At 32.9% G+C, this 21153-nt stretch overlaps 1 protein-coding gene across 6 annotated transcripts; it reads left to right on the top strand.

Annotated features, from left to right (window-relative positions):
- Nucleotides 1–2837: 2837 nt before the first annotated feature.
- On the top strand, nt 2838–18049 carry LOC143239554 (fructose-1,6-bisphosphatase 1-like). Of its 6 annotated transcripts, none has more exons than XM_076480733.1 (6): nt 2843–3209; nt 12053–12308; nt 12595–12738; nt 14250–14387; nt 15452–15568; nt 17462–18049. In XM_076480733.1, exons 1-6 carry the CDS (start codon nt 3040–3042, stop codon nt 17648–17650), a joined length of 1014 nt encoding a protein of 337 aa, XP_076336848.1. In that variant the 5' UTR covers nt 2843–3039; the 3' UTR covers nt 17651–18049. The 6 variants fall into 6 exon arrangements, with proteins under 6 accessions (XP_076336850.1, XP_076336848.1, XP_076336849.1 ...); XM_076480734.1 differs by having other exon boundaries at nt 2845–3209; nt 12598–12738; XM_076480736.1 differs by lacking the exon at nt 2843–3209 and adding an exon at nt 5894–6015.
- The last annotated feature ends 3104 nt before the right edge of the window (nt 18050–21153 follow it).

The raw sequence follows: 21153 nt of genomic DNA, 5'->3' as shown, positions 1-21153 counted from the left end.
AGGATTCCAGTCGAGAGTGAAGAAGCCAGCACCTCAAGCAAAGGGCATCTACTGCATGATTCACCGATATGCTCTCGCCAGTAAGACTCTCCCTGCCTCTCTGCAGGAATTGTTTGAATCTGTAATCAAAATTGTAAATTATGTGAAGACTCAAACACTCAACACTCGCCTATTCAAAGAACTATGCAAAGACATGAATGCTGACCACGAAATCCTTCGCTTCTACACAACAGTACGTTGGTTGTCGAAAGGAAACGTTATTAATCGTGTCTTTGAAATGAAAGTTGAAATAAAGCTATTCCTGGAGACTCAAGAAAGAAAAGATTTTGTAGCTCACTTCGAAGATGAAGCATGGAATAAAAGGGTTGCGTACCTAGCCGACATTTTTGACCAGCTGAACAAGCTCAATTTGAAGCTTCAAGGATGGGAAACACATGTTCTCCCTTTTCAAGATAGTCTTCGGGCCTTTGTTTCAAAACTCCAGAACTGGCTTCGGAAAACCAATCTTGGAAACATCGCTATGTTTGAAAAACTTTGTGGAGTGACGGATGAGTCTCAGACCCAACTGGATCAGTTCCTCAAGGATGAGATTACCGAACATCTTCAGTCTCTAGAAAAGGAAGTCGAGCGTTACTTCCTTGAGCTATCACAGGAACAGGAGGCCCTGGTAAGGAACCCATTTTGTACTGAACTTGATGTATCCAGCATCACAGATGATATCCAAGATGAATTTCTGGATCAAAGGAACGACTCTTCAGCTCGTGATCTCTTCAAGGTAAAATCCGTGACTCAGTTCTGGTGCGCTATGTATCAGTCATACTCCAAAGTCAGCATGATAGCTTTACGTGTCCTTGTTCCATTTGCTTCTACCTACTTGTGTGAGGCAGAATTTTCCACTCTTGTCAATATAAAAACAAAGAATAGGAATAGATTGAATGTTGGAGATGACATGAGACTGGCTCTAACAAACGCTCGGCCACGAATTTCAAAGCTTGCTGCTGAAATGCAACATCAGGCACCTCACTAGCTGGGTTGGATAGCTGTTCAAACCTATGTTAATATTATTTTAAGAAATATGTGTTCTTTTTGTGAATTCAGGTTGGACTAATGTGATTTAATTTGCTAATAAATAATTACAGAATTTTTAAATATTTTTTAGATGTTTCTTTCCCTCTCCTTCACAGAAAATAAAATAAAAATTAAGCTGCTGATAGTAAGCCCTAAGTATGGGGTCACATGGGTTTCAAACTTTTAGGTAAGGGGTCACGAGTGCCAAAAGGTTGGGAACCCCTGGTTTAGAAACCATATTGTCTGCAGATTGTCTACTGTCAGTGTAAAAAACACAGTATTAAAAAAATAAAATAAAGGATAGAATATAGTCGTAAGCCAAGGAAAATTAACGCTATTACATTTGTATTTAATGGTGTGTCCGGAATGATACTGTATCGAGAAAGGTCAAAATGATGAAAGGTAAGATGGTCAAGTCTTCTTGTGTCGAAGCTTGCAATACCAAATGGTGGGTGACCAACAAGAGGTTTCACAAGGCAGGTTAAAATAAATATTATAACCAATTAAATTTAAAATTGCGTTTTAATGGAATATTTTAATGAATCGTTAGCACCTAAGACTACTGTTTGAAAATAATCTGTTTACCGTTGTCAAACTGTAAAATATTCCTCTTGCGGATACTTGATGAACACCACAAACTGTGTGTATCTCACGCAATATCACGCGCTAAACTGTTCATACAAAAGAAACGACTTAAATCACCTGTTTATAGATTGTACGCGAGTACATGTGTGACTGCCACAGTCATTCTCTTTTGGAAGACTTAAGAAAATTGAAATTAAACAACACTAGTCTACAAGATGACATATCCATAAACTGTGATAAAGATGTACCTTAAACCCGACACCAAACTCTTAATGCTGACTGGAGGCATGGAGGAACTCTTTCGGGTTTTATTGAACAACATTGTCGTCCCATCTTTACCACACGTACCACTAGAAGTACAGTTTTCATCCTCCTTTCGTCCAACTATAGAAGTAGTGGTAGTGTGCTCATATTCTGGTTACAAGACAAGAAATCCTAGCATTTTAAGTTGGAATTTTCCTACAAATCTGAATACGACGTAGAAGAAACTGTAAGTAAACACGACATTAGATTCATTTAGACAGGAATTAGTAGATACTACTGGTGTTGTAAGTTTTAGTGTTACAGTGTTATTTTATTCGACTGTGAAGTCATCTTGTTGTTGATCCAATTCATCCATGTTTCACCTAGTACATGATGAGCCTGTAATCCTCTGAAAACGAGATGAACTAAAACATTTTGAATAATTTCAAAAATCTATCGGACTAGAAAATTTAAACTTTGTATTATGACGAATCAACTGTACCGAACCATGTCGCTGACCAAAAGTTGTGTTTAACAGCAGATTTGTAATTTAACTTCTGTCCTTCTAACTGACGTAAGACGATTGATTCCTTATCGTTCTGTAGAAATACATGTTCGTAATACCTTCAAAAGCACACAAAAAAATGTAGAACCATATTCAGTAGCGTTTCCATTGAATTATATTGTAAACCTGAATATTAGTTTCAAGTCAAAAAGTTCAACACTCTCTCAAAAAGTCGTTATTTTATTTTGCAACTGAAAGAGTTTTATAATATAAATATGCTAAGTCTCGAGTTTCTAAAACTATGACAGAACTCCTCGTCTTTTGATTGGGAGAACTGTAAAACACCTGAGGTCTTGAATCCAGCTTACGGTATCGAAAATAAAATATTACTGTTTTTTATACACTAGATGGCAGAATATTGCTAGAGGCTTGCCACCTTTACACGTGAAACATAAAAAGTCGTTGAGTAGGGCGAGAATTTTAAAACAACGAACAAACGTACGGGTGAAATGTATTCGGCTTGTAACTTACTTCGTTAGTTGTACTTGTAGCGTCGAGTTTATTAATTTGTCTTAAGATAAACAGTATAGTCCTTGTAAGTTTTAGTTTAACTATTCAAGTTAGCACCAATACTTAAAATGTCGGGTCAAGCGATTGATACAAATGCCATGACTTTAATTCGTTACGTCTTGGCAGAGCAAAAAAAGTTCCCAGGGGCAACAGGCGACTTGACTGCTTTATTAAATTCGATACTCACAGCATGCAAAGCTGTATCATCGGCTGTCCGAAAAGCAGGGATTGCAAAAATGTAATGTGTTTCATTTCTTTGATTACTTGGCTGGATACTTTTTTACGACCATTCAAACCTACTCTATTACGGTATAATTTTAGAATATTAAGTAAAAATCCTTAGAACGTAATGCTGTTATCAGTTTTTGTTGCTTAATTTTCAAAGTTAGGATAACAATAACATAAAAAGGAAGAACCTTTAACTACAAAATAACAATGTTTTTAAAGTGAAAGAATAATCTGACGCACTACTTTCGTGTATATGAAAGATAGTTATTGTTTGTGCTGAAATTAGTTATGTTGTTTGTTGGATTTCGTGCAAAGTTACTCGAGAAGTACTTGTATTAACTCTGATTTCGAAGTAATACCTTGAAGGGAAGGTAGCTAGTTAGCAGCGTCCACCGCCAACTTGTGGGCTACTCCAATCAAATATTGGAAAGTGTGAAGCACCATTGTTTTATAGTGGGGAGGAATGCAAGTCGTAAATCCAAAGTCCGACACGCTAAAGTTGCATAAGACAACTGCTAGCTCGTATAGTTAAAATTTTGTGTTGAAGTGTCATTTGAATCTTCTTGTAATATTGGTGAGTTCAGTTTGTGATCAGTGGTTAGACTGTAAATCATATATCAAAGTAAAAAAAAAATTAATCCTGTGTTTAAAAAAAATCGATATAATAAAATTACCGCAAGTCCGGTAATCTACAAATAGTGATTGGTCGTATTTTGAGTATAAATATGTAAGTTTTTAATTACAAATATAAAAGCAGTTACTATAAAAAAAAAAAAAAAGTAATTTGTGGTGCAAAGTAGCCAAAAAAACTTAATTGAACTTAATGAAATCAATACTAAAAACATACAAATAGCACATAATGTTGTACATCAGTACAGAAGAAAACCTTATAGAGAACAGAATACAGTAAAATCACAAAGTTGCTAATGTTAATTAATATCCATTTTATTATTTAGGGTAACTGATCAGTGTACCCAAAAAAAGTTATACAGTAGATATAGTAAACAAGCAAAAGGAAATGTAGGAAACAAATGAGACTTCATTCTGCACAGTCCAGTTCTGTAGTAAACAGGAAGAGCAGAATAGCTCGTGTAATTTAATTCAGAGCACCAAGGTGAGCATTGGACACGTTACTTTAATGATGCGCTTGTGGCGTACATTCCCTTGCTTCAAATACCCGCGCATACGCGCGCACACACACACACACACACACACACACACACACACACAGTTCTAATGTACCTCCTATACTTCTTGCTTACACTTTATTTACACACAATTGATATATCAAATAATGTAGAATGTGATATATCAGTAAAATGTATGATCATTCTCTCAACAGATTTAAGACCAACTATAATAATTCTACAAAGACTGCCAACTCTTGCCTTTATGATACTGAAAAAATGTTTTTATAGCGCGATGTGCAACCCTCAATTTTACGAAATCTTTATTTTCTATGTATGTAGATTTGCAATAGGTGGCATGATTTTCCCGTTTCCCGTCATGGAGAACTTTATTTTTCTCCATTCTCAGGGTTCCGATATAACGTCATGAATATATCACAAGTGGATCTAATATACTGATGCTATCTATATAAATATAATAGTACTGTCTGTATGTTCATATAAATACTTTGCAGGATGTGAATGGACCTTCACAAAAATTATGGAAATTCATTAGGTCTATGGAGAAATATATACAAACTTTCAATTTTGCGGTTTGTATGAGTGTTTTTGCGGGATTTATTTTACCACTACTTCGCCCCTGTTGATGGATCTTCACCAATTTGACATGAAGGTTTGTTGGGTTCATGAGGAGATACATACAAATTTACGGTTTTACATTTTGTGTTTTGCTGTTTTTATGGGCGTCTTTTTTAATTATATATAAAGGAAACAACCTTTTATGTCCTAATATAAGTTTTTATTAATCATGAATTTACATAACGTCCGTCTAGGGTAAGGGTACCCCAGCTAGTACAAAATAATGAAACTTGTTGGGTGTTAAATTCTTAATTACCCTAAGTAGAACGTAGGTTTCTGTTTATCTTTTGTTACACTGTCAAACAGGCTTTAATGATACCAAATTATTTTACTCGACCACGATTTTGTTTTGTGTGCAATTTTTCCATTGTTAATTAAATATTATTAAACACTCTCAGCTTTTTCTTACTTTTCTCAAAACTAACTAAAACACAGATTTATTTGTGTAGTTTGACCATAAAAGATAACAAGAAATTTTGGAATTTCAGCTATTCCATCTTCATTAATCTACGAGAGGTAAAATCGTTTATTAACTTGGTAATCATCCCGGGAAGAAACCAAATATTTAAATTAGTTCTGATTTCCCATCGGAGCAAGCTACGTATTTTGATCAAACTAAAATTCAAACTCGCATTTAATAGCTATTCAAGTACAGTTTTCCTACGTTATTATTTATAAAGATTAAAATGTATTACTTCATCAGTTTGTTAAACACACACACACACACACACACACACAAAAGTATGAACACAATACAAAAAATCGAATAAGTAAAGTGAAATATAAAAATGTTGGAACAGGTTTGAATCTAATAGTGATTTAACACTGTTGACAGGAGGAAAATGAATTTAATATGCAATGTCTAATCAGTAGCTCTGTTTGTGATTTAACGGTAGAAAGGACTTTGAGATGTCTTGTTGGCACGTAATTTGTACATACGTCAAAGTAGAAGCGTTAATGTTTTTGTTCTGATGGAAATATCTGTGTTTATAAGTTCGTACTTAAGACTTAAGCATATCTTGCCAATAGTAGGGGCGTTACAGCTTACAGGTGAGTATAATCCGTAGTGTAGGTAAACATTGTATCGCCAATGTAAAAGACGTTACAGCCTGAACGTGAATATAACCAAAGTAGTTGTGAACAGTGAGAGATCGGAATGCGTTCCTTATAGTTGAGAAAAGTATTTTAAAACTTTATTGTTCAAGTCATTTGGAATATTATCTGTACTGTCATCCTTTTTTTTGTAGGAAGGACATTAAGCTGCTAAAGAGGGTTTAGAGGGAATGTTCGCGAGGATTATTCTGGGGTTAGGCGGGTTATAACACCGGGTGAGTTTGAACTCTTAACTAGCTCCCTCTAGGAAAGAGAATGGTCATAAGTATCTAACTGAAGCGTTAAAATTTATTAATGGAATTGTTGATGTATTGGTCTTTTTAGTTGAATTATATATATAAAGAGTATTGAAATGATGGATAGAATACAGTGAAGAAACCCAAATTTTACTGTATTGTATCTAATAATTTTAACTCTATAATTGCATTCTAACGATGAGTTTGAGATGTCTTTTAGTTGAATTATAAAGAGTATTAAATTTATAGGCAGTAACAATAGGAGTGTGAATATGAAGGCAGAAATGAAATCGATTCACTATTACCAAACTCCACAAGCATCATGTGATGTCATGAAATGTTTTTGGTGTTTTTTAAAATAATTCCTCAAATTAGCTACAAACTTGAGTTGTTTATACTGCGAAATGCTGATCCCGTTTATGTTTTTCAAAAAGTTAATATTAATACTTTTAGTTTTAATTAACAAAACCATTTAGGAAGATACGTCTTAATTCTATAATTTTAAAAATTGTTAATAATGAAATTATATTTACAGCATATTTGTTTTTCGTCCAAGACTAGAATTTAATAGGAAAGACGTAGCATATATAAGTTACTCCAGAACACTAATGTTACTGTCAATATTAAGTTAAATCCATATTTTGATTCCATGTTGTTAGAATTACATTTGGTGTAGTCAAAATAAGGTTTTGTAGCTTGAATAAATGTCTACAGTATCTCGAGTCTTGTGTGCTTACGTTGTTTACTATCCTGGTGTGCAAGTTCTTAAATTCACAATTATATGCACACATACATACTTTATAGTTTTTAAGTTGTATGTGACTGCCGATCCAACGCTCGAAACTGAGCTTGATGCTACCTTTTAAACTGACTTAAATATCTGTGGGAGACCAACCGATATGGTTTATGATGATTTACTATAGGTATTGACTATTTGATCTCATTAGTTCAACACGTAAACAATTTAACCGGGAGCTAGAAATTTTCATTAAGATTTATTTGGGAATATAGTGAGTGTTTAGTTTGTCTAACTAAATTTATCTAATGTTTAGCCTGGGAATGTAAATGTGCCTGAACTTAAACAACCTCCACTTGCAGCCTTTTCAAATACAACATATGTTTAAGATATTGCTTTAAATAAGCCTTCGTCTCTTTTAAAGTAATTATTCAATGAATGCATTTAATATTGTGAATTATTTATTTTTACTCATTCACAGCATAGGGAGTTTACTTCCTAAAGACACCAATTGTATAGTGTAGAAATTATGTAGATGTTAGACATCTAACGTTCGTCTATTATTGGCTAGTAATTCTTGTTTCACCCTGTATTCAAGCTTCTTAAAGGAACACCAGATATTTGTGAAAATATTAACTTTAAGGAATAATATCATGTTTACACTAGTTATTTTTAAGCTATATATAATATAGAAATAATGTATCCTGCGCAATGATCCATTTTTAGTAATATTGTCCAGGTTTGATCATAACTCTCCAGCTTCTGTTGTAGGCTGGCGGAACAATGATGATAATAGCAAATTGGCGATGCCTATTATGAACTAGTACCATGATTCATGAAAATGTATATACATTAAGCCTTTCACCCATTGAACCAATGATCCCATAGTTCGCCAGACTGAAAAAAAAAATTACGGTTTTATTTTTCTTTCATCAATAAAATCTACAGTCCAACCATTAGTTTATTTTCCAGTCAAGAATGTGCTCCAAAACTGAAAAACAACTGTAGAACGTAACAACAGGATCAAACAAAGATTTTGTATTACACAATCATTACTGCTTAGCGTGTTTGTCTGATAACTTACTTTTTGTACAGGTACATATGTTCATACTGAGATGAAAATTTTCAAAAGAATTGTCATTAATTTTACAACTAGTTCATGAAAGAGATATTAACATCACACGTAATTTAAAGTGCGTAAGTTTAGCTTTTTCTCTTTTAAAATGTATTAACTGTTCAGTGTTTTATTGTTCAAAATTGTTTCGTGAAACAAGTTAAATTCTAAACGTGCATCTACTTGTAAATACCTCAATGTCACAGAATGTCAGCTGAGACATTATTTCGTAACATCGACTTGTAATATTTGTTGTCTTTTTAAAGTTTGGAAAATTATGAAAGGTTCTTATTGGATTAAGTTTTCGTAAGTTACACTTGCAAAAACATCTTGTACAGTTGCTATTTCTGTATTTTTTTTTAGTTATTGATAAATGTCGGTACAAAAAAAAATTCGGTTAAAACTTAAATTACTACGTTAGTTTTCATGAGAAATCACTAACCGAAAAACGTGTTTATATAATGCTACTTTTAAAAATGATGCAAAACCAGACGTTTTTTCTTTACTAATGATTGAAAAGAAAGTTGTGTGGTCAACATCTACTGTTAATGACAGTAAAAAAAAAAAAAAAAAAGCGAAGAAACAGGAGACGAGTCTGTTTTTCTTTCTTGGAGGTCACAAGTTAAGCTTTAACGGTTCTGCTGAACAGTTTTATGCCTTACGAACACTCATCAGACACTGAGATAGTCTTCAAGGTCGTTAATGTCGTTGTTGGCTTAAGGGTTATGATCTACTTTCATATCGTATGGTTTTGAACTTTGGCCGTTACTGAAAGTACTTGAAGTATTTTGAGGTGTACAAACTGGTGCAGTGGGGGTACTATTTGTTTTATTTATCTCAGCCCGACTCATCTTGTTAAGATATTCGTAAACGTTTCTTTCTTCAGTGTGGTGAGAAATTGACTCAAACCAAAGTAGTGAAATTTTCCATGTTTATTTACAACTAATAAAAGGTTAATGTTGAGTCAAAGTTAACGTAACCTTCATCTCGAAGAATAGCTAAAGTGCATTAGACATCTTGCATATGAAATAATTTAGCTTTGAAATAAATAAAAAATAAAAGCACAGAAAAACATTATATCTGTAATCATGCTTTAGTGCTTTGGAAGCGCAAAAATAGCCATCGAGTAGCTTTGCGCGAAATTTAAAACAAAACAAACCCAAATGTTTAACACACCACCAGGAGGCTTTTAAAATGAAAAATAAAATAATGTGTATTGTCGACATTGCACCAGCACTTCATTAAAAAAAAAAATGTAAAAAGATTTATAGTAACACATTTTAAATTTTTGTTTCCATAAACGTCCCGGCAAAAACATTATTTGCAGTTTCAACTATTTAGACGTATTATTATTTGAACAGTTCGAGGTGGATGTTACCACAGATTTGGACTATGCACCATTTACATCATTAGTTGTATGAAAAACAACTCAAAACAGTTGCAATGGTGTCAACTAAATTACACAAATACTTGTACAAATTTATAAGTGTTGTTTTTGTTTTTCTATCCTGAATGTGATTCAAATAGTCGGTGATATACGTATCTTAATTTTTGGGATACTGCCCGGGGATCTTTTGATTTAAAAGTGCTGTATGTGTGTATACACGGTGAAATTCTTAAGACTCGAGGTCAAAGCTGCAGAAACAATGAATTATCTAAGATTTTTTTATGTATATTTTTGATTTAGCATATGATAAATACTGTAAGTAGAATTACCCTACTATTTAGTAGTTTTTACAAAGCTATTTTTGTTGTGTATTAAAGTGGTTCTTACGGTGAACTAGGTCTTTCTATGCCAGTTTCTTATCACTTATTATGATGAAGGTCGAGGACCTATTGATCAAAAAAGGTAAAGGTAACAGACCATGTAATAAGTTTTAAGCCTTGTCAAATTTATTGAACTTTTGAAAATGTTATGAGGTAACCTATGCGTCTCAGAGGACTTTTACGTGAATTTATTAAGTTTGCTCTTTGTTCCTTAAGTTTCATGAAAAAAAAACGTACAAAATATTTAGCCCCATTGGAACTTTTTCAAAAACTGCAGTTACACTTAAAATAGTGTCAATAGAATTTCAACTGTTGTGACCCCGGAAAAGTCCCTCAGAAACCATGAAATCAATGTTTGTCGTTATTTATATCAATTGTCACCCAGCTATTTTGCTACGTTCTTTAAAACTATATTTAACTTTACAAGACTTGTATTATGAGGTATGTTATTCTATGAGATTCTTATGATATCTTAACGTTCTTTTTAAACAGTTTTTAGGTGATTAACAGGTACTGGTAGTACTGAAGCAATTATAATTCAAATAAGATCCAGCCCCGTATATCCTATTTCCAGGAAAGGTACACGCAAAAAAAAAAAAATTTATATCTCTCTCTCTCTCTCTCACACACACACACACACACACACACACACACACACACACACACACACGTTATAGTCGCTTAACGCGAGAAGATTGGTTTGTTTTGAATTTCATGCAAAGCTACACGAGGGCTATCTGCGCTAGCCATCCCTAACTTAATTGTGTAAGACCAGAGAGAAGGCAGCTAGTTATCAACGAGAGAAGAATTACAAAGCTTAGCACTTACTCTTCATGGTTGGTAAATAGTAACATTTTGAACATTGAAATTTTCATTTGATGTACAGTAAACCTTTGCTGTAAAAAAAAAAAAAAAAATCCTTGTTATAATAGGTTAAGTTTATTTGAAATTTAAGATTCACTTCGATTTAAGTTAAAGCAAACATCTAAAATCGAAGAATAAATGCAATCGTATATTATATTGTGCAATCCCAAAAGCTAATGAAATTCATAATTTTATTATAAAATATCTAAAAGAACATAAAAATTAATCTACACTTGTTACAACCACTTCCTACAACTGATGGCACTTAGAGCACAGTAACAATAAATTTCCCATACTCTTAAACTCCTATATTGTACTATATTCTATAAAATATGCAAGAGACTCTCACATCAGCAGCTGCTATAATTATTGTCCTCGATCATGCAACATCTCATGAGACGTACACTCTTCGGGCCGCGTCCAAAACCATACGGCTATTTAAATAGCAACGTACAAGATAGAATGTGGCTTGTAAGTGCATATCTTCAGGACCTATGGACGCAGCCTGAACTATTCTTTCGTTACGAAAGAAAAGGTCTTTTTTTTACTGTGTAATATGTCTAAAACATAACTACAACATATTCTAGAGGACACGACAAACTCCACTGGAAGTACTCATTCCTTCTGTTTTATTAATAGATATATAACTACTTCTTACCGCACTTAACAGTTTTTAATGAGTTTGGAAATGTTTTGATTTTTGTACAACCAATGAAATTTGAAAAGAACTGAAAGAGATATTTAATTTAAACATTTAGCAATTCAATTATCTAACCGATTTTATTGTAAAAATCGCAATTTCAACAAGATCAATGTAGAACAAATAAAAATCGGCATGGTAAGCTACGGTTCCTCAGTGCCCGAAATACAGGGTACGCAGAAAGGGCGTCAAAAGCCGTCTGGAGGGAATGTTAAGTTTTTAGGTAATGTAATCACTTTCTTTAAGCTTGTGGTGTAGGCTTTAGTTTTAAGGTAATCATTTGTTTAAAGTAATTCTTAAGTCTTAAAGATCTAAACTTCTTTGCTTAAATCTTCTGACATTTAAAAAAACATCCCTCCGTAAAACATTAACCTAAACAGGAGCACTGATTTAAGTACTTTGTTTTGTATGTATATTTCATAAGATTAATCAAAATACAATGGACAATAAGTTAGAAACAAGGGTTAAAATAAAAGAACTTCCGGCAAGCTTCTTCACTTCAGTTATGCTTTCTAAACTACATTTTAGTGACTTGTGTTTAATTCTTTCTTACTCAGTTTTGGTATAGTTGGTCAGACAAATGTCCAAGGTGAAGAAGTAAAAAAACTGGACGTTCTTGCCAATGACTTGTTTATTAACATGCTCAAGTCTTCATACACCACCTGCCTCCTCATATCGGAAGAAGATGAACAAGTAATTGAAGTTGAGACTGACAAAAGGGGAAAATATATAGTCTGCTTTGATCCTTTAGATGGTTCTTCAAACATTGATTGCCTGGTATCTATAGGATCTATCTTTGCCATATATCGTAAGGTAGATATAATATATGCTTTCCTTAATAATTAAATGTTAGTAATAACAAGCCTGAAGTATATCTGGTAACTGCATTTAAAAAAATTCTCAGGCATGATTGTGCATCTGGTGTATTTTTATAGTATATTACTCGTACATTAATAATAGTATATACTTAAAGAAACTATATCATATTTGTTTATACTCGCGTATGCACGTGAATATCATTGAATACTACGTAGCTCTGAAAGATTAAAATGAATAGAATGTAAATTACCAAATAGCTATTAACTGCTTTTATTTCAAGCAGACATCTCCTGGACCACCAACGGAACAAGATGGACTTCAAAGTGGAAAAAACATTGTTGCTGCTGGCTATGCACTGTACGGAAGTGCTACAATGGTGGTTTTATCTACGGGAAATGGAGTCAATGGATTCATGTTAGACCCTGTATGTATTAATACATTTTTGTAATTGTTTTTCAAATACATGAAAAATATGTAAGTAGTAGAAAGTTTACATTAAAATTTACATGTACTTAAGCTTAAATTCTGTGGCGTGTCAAAGGCACAGGTTTTATTTGAAAATGATTTTTTTACCCAGAAGCCCTTGCGAAAATATTGTGTAATACATAAATGCATGCATATTATAAATATATTACTAGTACAATATGGATGCTTGTAATGTAAGAAAATTTGAGGGGGAAGGAATTTGTAGAATGTCATTAAGGCCACTTTAGCCTTAATTTTGTCTTATTTTAGATCTTCGGACCTTTTTAAGCTGTTTCGATCATATGAGGAATTTAGTTCGGATAGTTATGATAAAAGTTAGTCTTATTGGCAGCAATTTGTATAAGACTGTATTAGCCCATTGTATAACTTGAATTAATTTGTTTTAGTTTTAATAGTATAAAGTAATTTGATTTGTTCTAGCCATTAATTTGCATAATCCATGTCTTGGTCTTAACACCATCTTAAGACTAGTCTTGTACCAATTAGTTTTAGACCAGTTAGTCAAGCACAATGAATTTGTTTTTCTATGAATAGATGACGTACGTATGAATATTGTTTTGACGTGTTATTTCGTCGGGTGGGATTGTAATAACTTGTATGGTGAAAATAATGCAATGTCTAGTTCACATAACAAATTAGTTTATTTGCTCTAAAACATTTCTACAAGCTATGTTCACAAGTACACTGTAAACCTTTCCTGTATATCTGTTTGGTACCTGTAAAGAGTATTTTTGTACCGACTTCCATATAAATTGGTCAAAACAAGGCTAAATAACTGACCAAATGTTTAACATACTGACTCTTTAAAATAAATAAGAATTGATATATCCCACATTTTTATATATATGGGACCTGTAAAGTGTTCGAAGTTCAATTTATAATAGCTGAAATACATTGGAGTAATTGCCAAAAACCCTAAAATTGTACTTGTTGTGGCATCTTGACAAACTTAACTACTAAAAATGGGTGAGTCTATTTTTACTTGCCACTGTGTGTTACTGGTAGATGAGTATCTTGGTACCAAATTCCATGTAAATTGATCAAGATATATCAAATAGCTGACCAATGACCCAAAGTTGTGCTTTTTTAGCTCTGATCCCTCTGAAAAGATTTAATATGGACTTATACAACTTTCTTGCTAGACACATGAAAATGTATATTTATGCCGATTTTCATCTTCATTTTTGAGTTGTTTGACCTTAACCCATAAATTACTTCAAATGGCCTAAATAAAAAAAAAAAAAGTTTTCTGGACACGTCGGACTGAAGGTTGACTGAAAAGTGTTTGGAAGAAAAAAAATACTCTTTTTGCAGAAACGCAATGAGGTTAAGATGTATGAACTTCATAAATACGCAAGTCAAATGATTTTTCTCGCTGCTTGTCTTTCATCAAAAAGCATGTTTCTTTACATCAAATTATTCATTCGTTTGTTTACTTATTTTCTTCAGGCTATTGGTGAATTTATCCTCACTGATCCCAACATGACAATGAAACCAAGAGGGAAATACTACAGCATCAATGAGGGTTATGCTGGTTTATGGGATAAGGCTGTAACAGAGTATGTGAGAAGAAAAAAATACCCAAAGGTTAAGACGTCCTTAACATGTGTTTAAACTAGTAACTCGTGATTATTTACACACTAATAAAATTGTTATATATAAATCTTTATGCTCTGGTTCCAACTCTCATAACTACTTTATTGACTTATAATTCAACCTAAGTATTCTTGATGAACGTAGGATAAGATGTCTGCATGTTTTGTTTTTCTCAAACATGTTTACATTTTTTTTCATTTATATTCTGCTAACGTTTAACCACATTATTAATTATCAGTGTTGTGATTACTTTAAAAGCATATAAACTGATTTTAAAATCTTTCACATTCCCTCTCAACTAGGTCATCATAGACACTCCCAACTGATAGCTGTTAAACATTTTAACTGCAACGTAGCCTGAAAATTTTTTTAAACTTAACTAGATGTGGATAATCTTCAAATCCACATTCTATTGATTACTAGTCCAAGTTATCTTATGTTCAGTCATGAAATATAGTTGTTCATTTTGTGCAAGAATGAAACTGGTTGTGTAAGTATACATTTATTTATGTAAGTAAAAAACTATGATATTAAGATTATTTTAAAAATCCAGTGGGCCTATTTAAGGCCAAACTATAGTGTTTAGTATATGTATGTTAGATTGATTGGTCTAATATTTTAGACTGATTCATTAATATTTTTTTCTTTGGCACAAATTGACCATTTCGGACTCCCACCTATTTTGTAACACGGACATTTAAACACAGCAAATACCATCAGTATTTCAACTAATCTTCACTAATTACTGGTGAGAATTCCGTAAGATACGAGTAATTTCTCTCCATTGTTTTTTTTCAGTTCTTTCCACTGAGAATAGTAATGTGCAAAAACATTAAAATTACCCAACATAATGCAGCAAATATATATGCACCAATATAAGTATAAAAATAACACATTTTGTAATTTGATTGCATATTTTAAGTTGCAGCTTTCCAGTTGTATTTGAAACGTTTGTTTTCCTATACAACAAAGTATTTATTTCCATGTTTCATATTATAATAATAAAATGCACATTGGTGTATATGCAGATACTTTATTTCTATTGTTAATTGTAGAATGGAAAGCCTTATGGTGCCAGATACATTGGTTCTATGGTAGCTGATGTACATCGTACGCTAAAGTATGGGGGAATTTTCATGTATCCTGCCACAAAGGATTCTCCTAATGGAAAGGTAAAACCAAAGTATCTACACTGGTAAGATTAAAATAACGCTTATTTATTGATACTTTAAGCAAATAATCTTTATTGTAATAATTAGTTTTTCTAAATTTAAGTACTAGTTTGTTTATAGGGTATACTTGTTTCTTTTCAGGTACCTTTTTGTTACAACCATCCACAAAGTCCCTTTAAACAAAATGTCTTAAGTTGCCGATAGAATGAGCTTCGTAAATGACAGTTCAAAAATGAATCTTGACAAAAGTGCAAACTTCATTTAGTAGACATTTTTTAATTATCGAAATAGCATAAGCCACATTCTGTAGGTGTATTTTTATCTTTTCTGCTTTCATTTACATATAAAATGTAAACATTAACAGTAAGGATTTCTTTAAATAGATTAAGGGTAGATAAAATCTCTGATAAAGAAAGGCTATCTGATTGAGATGGCTGGGCTATTAATTTTTTTTTTCTTATTAACAAAATCTAAACTATATTCCATATCTTAAAGTTGATTTAAATGGAAATGAGCTTGAACAACAAAACTGCACTAATTCTCAGCTGGATAAGAAAAAAAAATCGAGAATTTTGAAGGAGGTTAAAGAGTGAATATGTTAGCCACTTTCTACTACTATTAGCGGCCCTTTTTTAGTGGACAGGTAACAGAGGATTGGAAGTTATCTAATGTAACTGCTTTTTCAAAAGAGATGTACTGTCACGGTAATTACAGACTCTAGTCTTACGTCAATCATGGGAAACATTTAGGAAAGTCTCTTAAGATGCTTCACAAAGCCATTTAACCAAGTTTAGAATCTTACTGGCTAGTCAACGTGACTTCACTAAGAATTTTGTGGTATGCAGATCTTTTGACCTTCTTGTGTAGGTGAGGGTAAGGGCGTAGAGTTGGTGTATCTGGATTTCTACGAAGTGTTTGACAAAGTACTGCATAATAGGCTTGTAAAATATATATTGGTGTAATAATTTGTCTGCAAAGCCTTCTAAACAGTATACTGTTGTTAGTGATAAGGCAAATATGATTTTAGATTGTGTATACATAAATATCGAATACAAGTTTAAAAGTTATTTCATTGTACTGGTTAGGCTCCATTTGAAATATTGTATTCAATATTGGTCTCCTTAACTTAGACAATAAAATGTTAGTTTATTTGGGATGGAGGGATTGTCATATAAGACTGAAATCTCTCATTTTCTCCTAAGAAACAAAAAAATAGGTAACCTAATTGAGGCGTTTAAGATTGTAAGAGAAATTGATAGTGTCGATGCATCATCTTTTCTCCTACTTACTACTTAAAATAGTAGGACACAAATATGAATTTTGGCAGAGCAGGAGTCATTTTCAGGTAACAATTTCATTTTTCTAACAGGGTGTTTGACCTTTGGAATGGGTTGCCTTTGGATGTTTAAGTACTTAATTGATAAGGCTGGCTTTAAGATTTTTAGAAACTATTTTAATTTAGTTTAGAAGAATGAAACAGCCGAGGTGGAACAATAAGTCCCATGTTGTCCCAAAACGTTATTTTAAATCATCGTCAGGAAAATAGTCAGTTAATAGCAAAATCATAATTTACTTTCTGATCTCAAATGTATTTTCGTTATGAAGGAACTTGGCAAGATTAAAAATTACTGTTTTAGGATTAACCGCTTTAGGTAACATCTTACTATACAAGAATATCTTTTTTATAGTACATGTTTTAGTGTAACAAACCAGTCCTCATAATAGCAAAAAAGTCTTTGCGAAAGTAATGGAGTTAACATATTTCATATTATACATTCCATTGTGAATAGACAACTAAACATTCAGAATTGTGACATATCACTTAGTTCTCTTAGCATAATTTTTTTTAATTTTGTACTTAAATAGAAATATTTTCTATTCCTGTGTTTAAAGCTACGACTTCTATATGAATGCAACCCTATGGCCTATATAATTGAGCAAGCTGGAGGACTCGCAAGTTCAGGAAAAATTCCAATTCTTGATCTTGTTCCTGAAAAGATTCATCAACGCTCCCCCATTTTTCTTGGTTCCAGAGAAGATGTAGAAGAAATTCTTGACCTGTATAAACAGTTCGAGAAGTAATAACGTTAAATAAATTAGGGCTACTGGACAGCTGAGGCTTTAATATATTCCATACTTTACGTTCTATAACGATGCATTTGAAAAACTCGAGTAACCCTTCAAAGAATCGATTGAAGTTACGATTAACTAGTTACAGTATATATTCAGATAGACTTTAATAATATAATGTCGTATAATTAAAATATTTCTAAGAATTTTCCGCTGTTACTTTGAAGGCATTCGGTACGTTTATTTCCAAAATCTTTGACTTGAGTGTGTATCTCACATGTTACACGTCCCTACCGCTGAAGTCGATGTCAAGTTTATCTATGTTTTGATAGATTAAAATACCAGTTTTCATGTTTTACTTTCAACTGATTTTTGGTGAATAAAGAATGCAGCAAATTTCTTAAAAACAGACTTCTTAGTATGTGTTTTAATAGCTCAGAGTACCGAACACAAACACACGATATTTTATGAATGAAGTTTCTTATTATTAGAAATTAAAATATACCATTTTTTTAATTACAGAAAACAAGATATTCTCTTCCATTTAGTGAATTACTTTCTCAAAAGCTACAGTACTGATTTCGATCAGGGCGTAGATCCTGGGGAGATGGGGGGGGGGGTATAGTGCATACAATCATCCCTCCCTACAGTTTGGTCCGTTGAATTGTTTTATTGCATCACAGCCCTACAAAGTGTGTGTTTGTTCTTGTGTTCTTACCAATCGAATTACATAATTAGACCTAGATGTAGGTTTTTCAGTAGCCGAAATGTACATCTTTATTGGCGTGCTTCTAAGCTTTTCGATCGAAGCGATAGTTCGTAAGTATCGGTCAGTAGGCCTAAGTATACATGCAGGTATCGTGGAAACAAGATTACTCTAACTGCATGTTTACAGCTTTCAAGTTCACGTAATTAGAGATTACCAATTTGCAAAAAAAACAGTCTACATAAATAGTTGCAAAAATCATCCCCCACCCCATCGCGTGTAAAAAAATCTACGCCCTTGAATTTTCGATGAGTTACTATTGATGTTTTTGTTTGTTTTTACTAGGATTTTTTTTATAAAAATGGCATTCCATAGTAAATATTTATAGATAAAGTTGGACTAACTGCTCTATAAAAAATCTTGTAGGTTTATAGTATACATTTTAAATCGCGTATATATTATTCTGGCCACCATATACATACACACTGAATAAATTGAATTCCCAATAACTAATCTTAATCATATTCGTACGATCACTGGTAACTTTGAGAAAATTCGAGAAATGCAAATCTTCAAAGTTAAAATTTTTTTTATAACCAGCAGTTTTCATTCTCTTGCTGTTTATACTACTTGAAGAATCAACTTTCAAACGTTGATCTATACTTGTTCTATTTGTTTGTTTGTTTTTAATTTCGCGCAAGGCTACACGAGGGCTATCTGCACTAGCCCCTTCTAATTTAGCAGTGCAAGACTAGAGCGAAGGCAACTAGTCATCACCACCCATCGCCAACACTTGGACTACTTTTACCAACGAATAGTGGGACTTACCGTAACATTATAACGCCCCCACGGCTGAAAGGGCTTGCATATTTGGTGTGACGGAGATTCGAGCCTGCGATCCTCAGATTACGAGTTGAGTGCCTTAACCCATGTCGGATCGGAATTTTATTTAAGTTTCTCATTCGACTCCAAATCTCCCATAGTTATGCTTCATCCACCACGCGCGAATGTAAAGAACTTGAAGACGTGGCTCACTTCCAGTCGCTGTATAAAGCAACGAAACCGTAACACTACAGGTTACAAACATTCTATTCCGATGTGGATACTGAAGTTGTTAGGTTCGTTGATTAACTTGCCAGTTAATGTTATGACGGATAAACAGGCGTGAAAATATGCATTCTGGTGTTAGTTAGTGAGGTGTCCCTGTACATTGCATTCGAGAATCGCTGTTTGTTATTAACCACGAAGCTACATGAAGGACTGTGCTCTGCTCTGCACGCCACGGGTATCGAAACCAGGTTTCTTATAGTATTAGTTTAAACACATCACTGCTACTGGGAGACAACGAGAATCGAAGGGACGTCCGGGCTGTTTGAAGCCCATGAAAATGTAATATTTACAAAATTAGTAATAAGAGAAACATATTCGGATACGAAATTTCACTTCAAATATTCGTTTAAAATTATTCTTACTTTGGTATTCATCATAGCTCTAAAAATAAGTGAAACATGTTTTGTGGGAAGGAGTACGTGAACCATGTCTCAAAAATAGATACAACTCCGAGTTAAAATCAAGGCTTTTTAATAGCAATCCTGGATCCAACTAACCCTGAATTTGATTTCTAGACGGGTATAAGTAGGTATTATAAACTGTCAATTTTAAAACGAGATTTGTTTAAGTGAAAAGTTGCATATTCGATATCGAAACCTGCTTTTTAGCTTTAAGTCTTCAGATACAAGAAGTATTAGTTTCTTGTCTTTATTGTGATACGTTTTTATTGGAATTTAGTTATTAATGAAAAAAAAAATGCATGTGTAACAACGACTGTCGGAGAAACAAGTTTTTTCAAATGTGCATTATAGGTTTGAAAAGGCACGAAAGTTAAAATTGTCGTTAATTGGTAGTTAGCTCAGAGGGTTCCCACACAATTTTGAAGATAATAAAATTCAAGAACTGTTTCCCACTTCTCCAACATTATTTCCATTGCATTTGAAACATTACTTCGCGGTTTTTTCGTAAGGTCTTGCGTAGAATAATTTAATTCACCCAAGCTTAAATGGAAGTGATTATTTTGCAAAATCTAATTATCACTCGGCTCCGTTACATTAGACCTAATTAATAATTTCTTTCCAAATCTATTTCGTTTCGTTTTTAATACTTTCAGATTTACCAACAAGGTGGCCCCATATTCACATATTTATATTTTAGCATCGTTAATCTTTTCTTTCACAGGTTTGAGACGCAAAAGTTCTAATGTATTACGTCACGCAAATACATGTATCCGTCATGCGATACGAGTTGTTTCACCTAAAACGTTTTTCATACTATTCAAATCTCTTGTATTCCATTATGCTTGAAACATACTACATTTATAACACAATGAAGGCTGGCAGAAAATTATTCGATTTCAACCACTGTGCAAAATATCGTTACTGCAGCAGTTAGAGTTGTAAACATTATATATTCCAGTGAATACACAATTTGTTTTTTATTAACGTGCTCTTTAATCCTATACTTAAACAGGGAATGAAAACATATATTCAGAAGTTTGTGAAATAGCCATATGTACGAAAATTGAAGTGATCCGGGTTATTTTTACAAAAAATACTAAAACACAAATGTACGAATCTCAATTTCGGTTCGAACATTCATTATAAAGTTTAATTTATTGGGTAATCCTTTCCAAAAAATACTTAAATGGTATGAACTGTATCTTTAAAGGATGTAGTTATTATAAAGTTCATTGTTAGAAGAATTATGTGAATTAAAGATCTCCCTCCGGCGATGGCCTTTAAAAAATTTATGAAAA

This window comes from Tachypleus tridentatus, chromosome 13 (assembly GCF_004210375.1).
Source record: "Tachypleus tridentatus isolate NWPU-2018 chromosome 13, ASM421037v1, whole genome shotgun sequence".
Taxonomy (NCBI): Eukaryota; Metazoa; Arthropoda; class Merostomata; order Xiphosura; family Limulidae; genus Tachypleus; species Tachypleus tridentatus.
The sequence above is the reverse complement of the archived record's forward strand: the minus strand, read 5'-3'. Positions and strand labels throughout refer to the sequence as shown.

Excerpts from the sequence above, each read along its gene's own strand:
- LOC143239554 (XM_076480733.1), top strand. The coding sequence starts at position 3,040 with ATGTCGGGTCAAGCGATTGATACAAATGCCATGACTTTAATTCGTTAC. Across the intron at positions 12,739-14,249 it reads ATGGATTCATGTTAGACCCT|GCTATTGGTGAATTTATCCT; the intron begins GTATGTATTAAT and ends TATTTTCTTCAG. Across the intron at positions 15,569-17,461 it reads AGGATTCTCCTAATGGAAAG|CTACGACTTCTATATGAATG; the intron begins GTAAAACCAAAG and ends CTGTGTTTAAAG.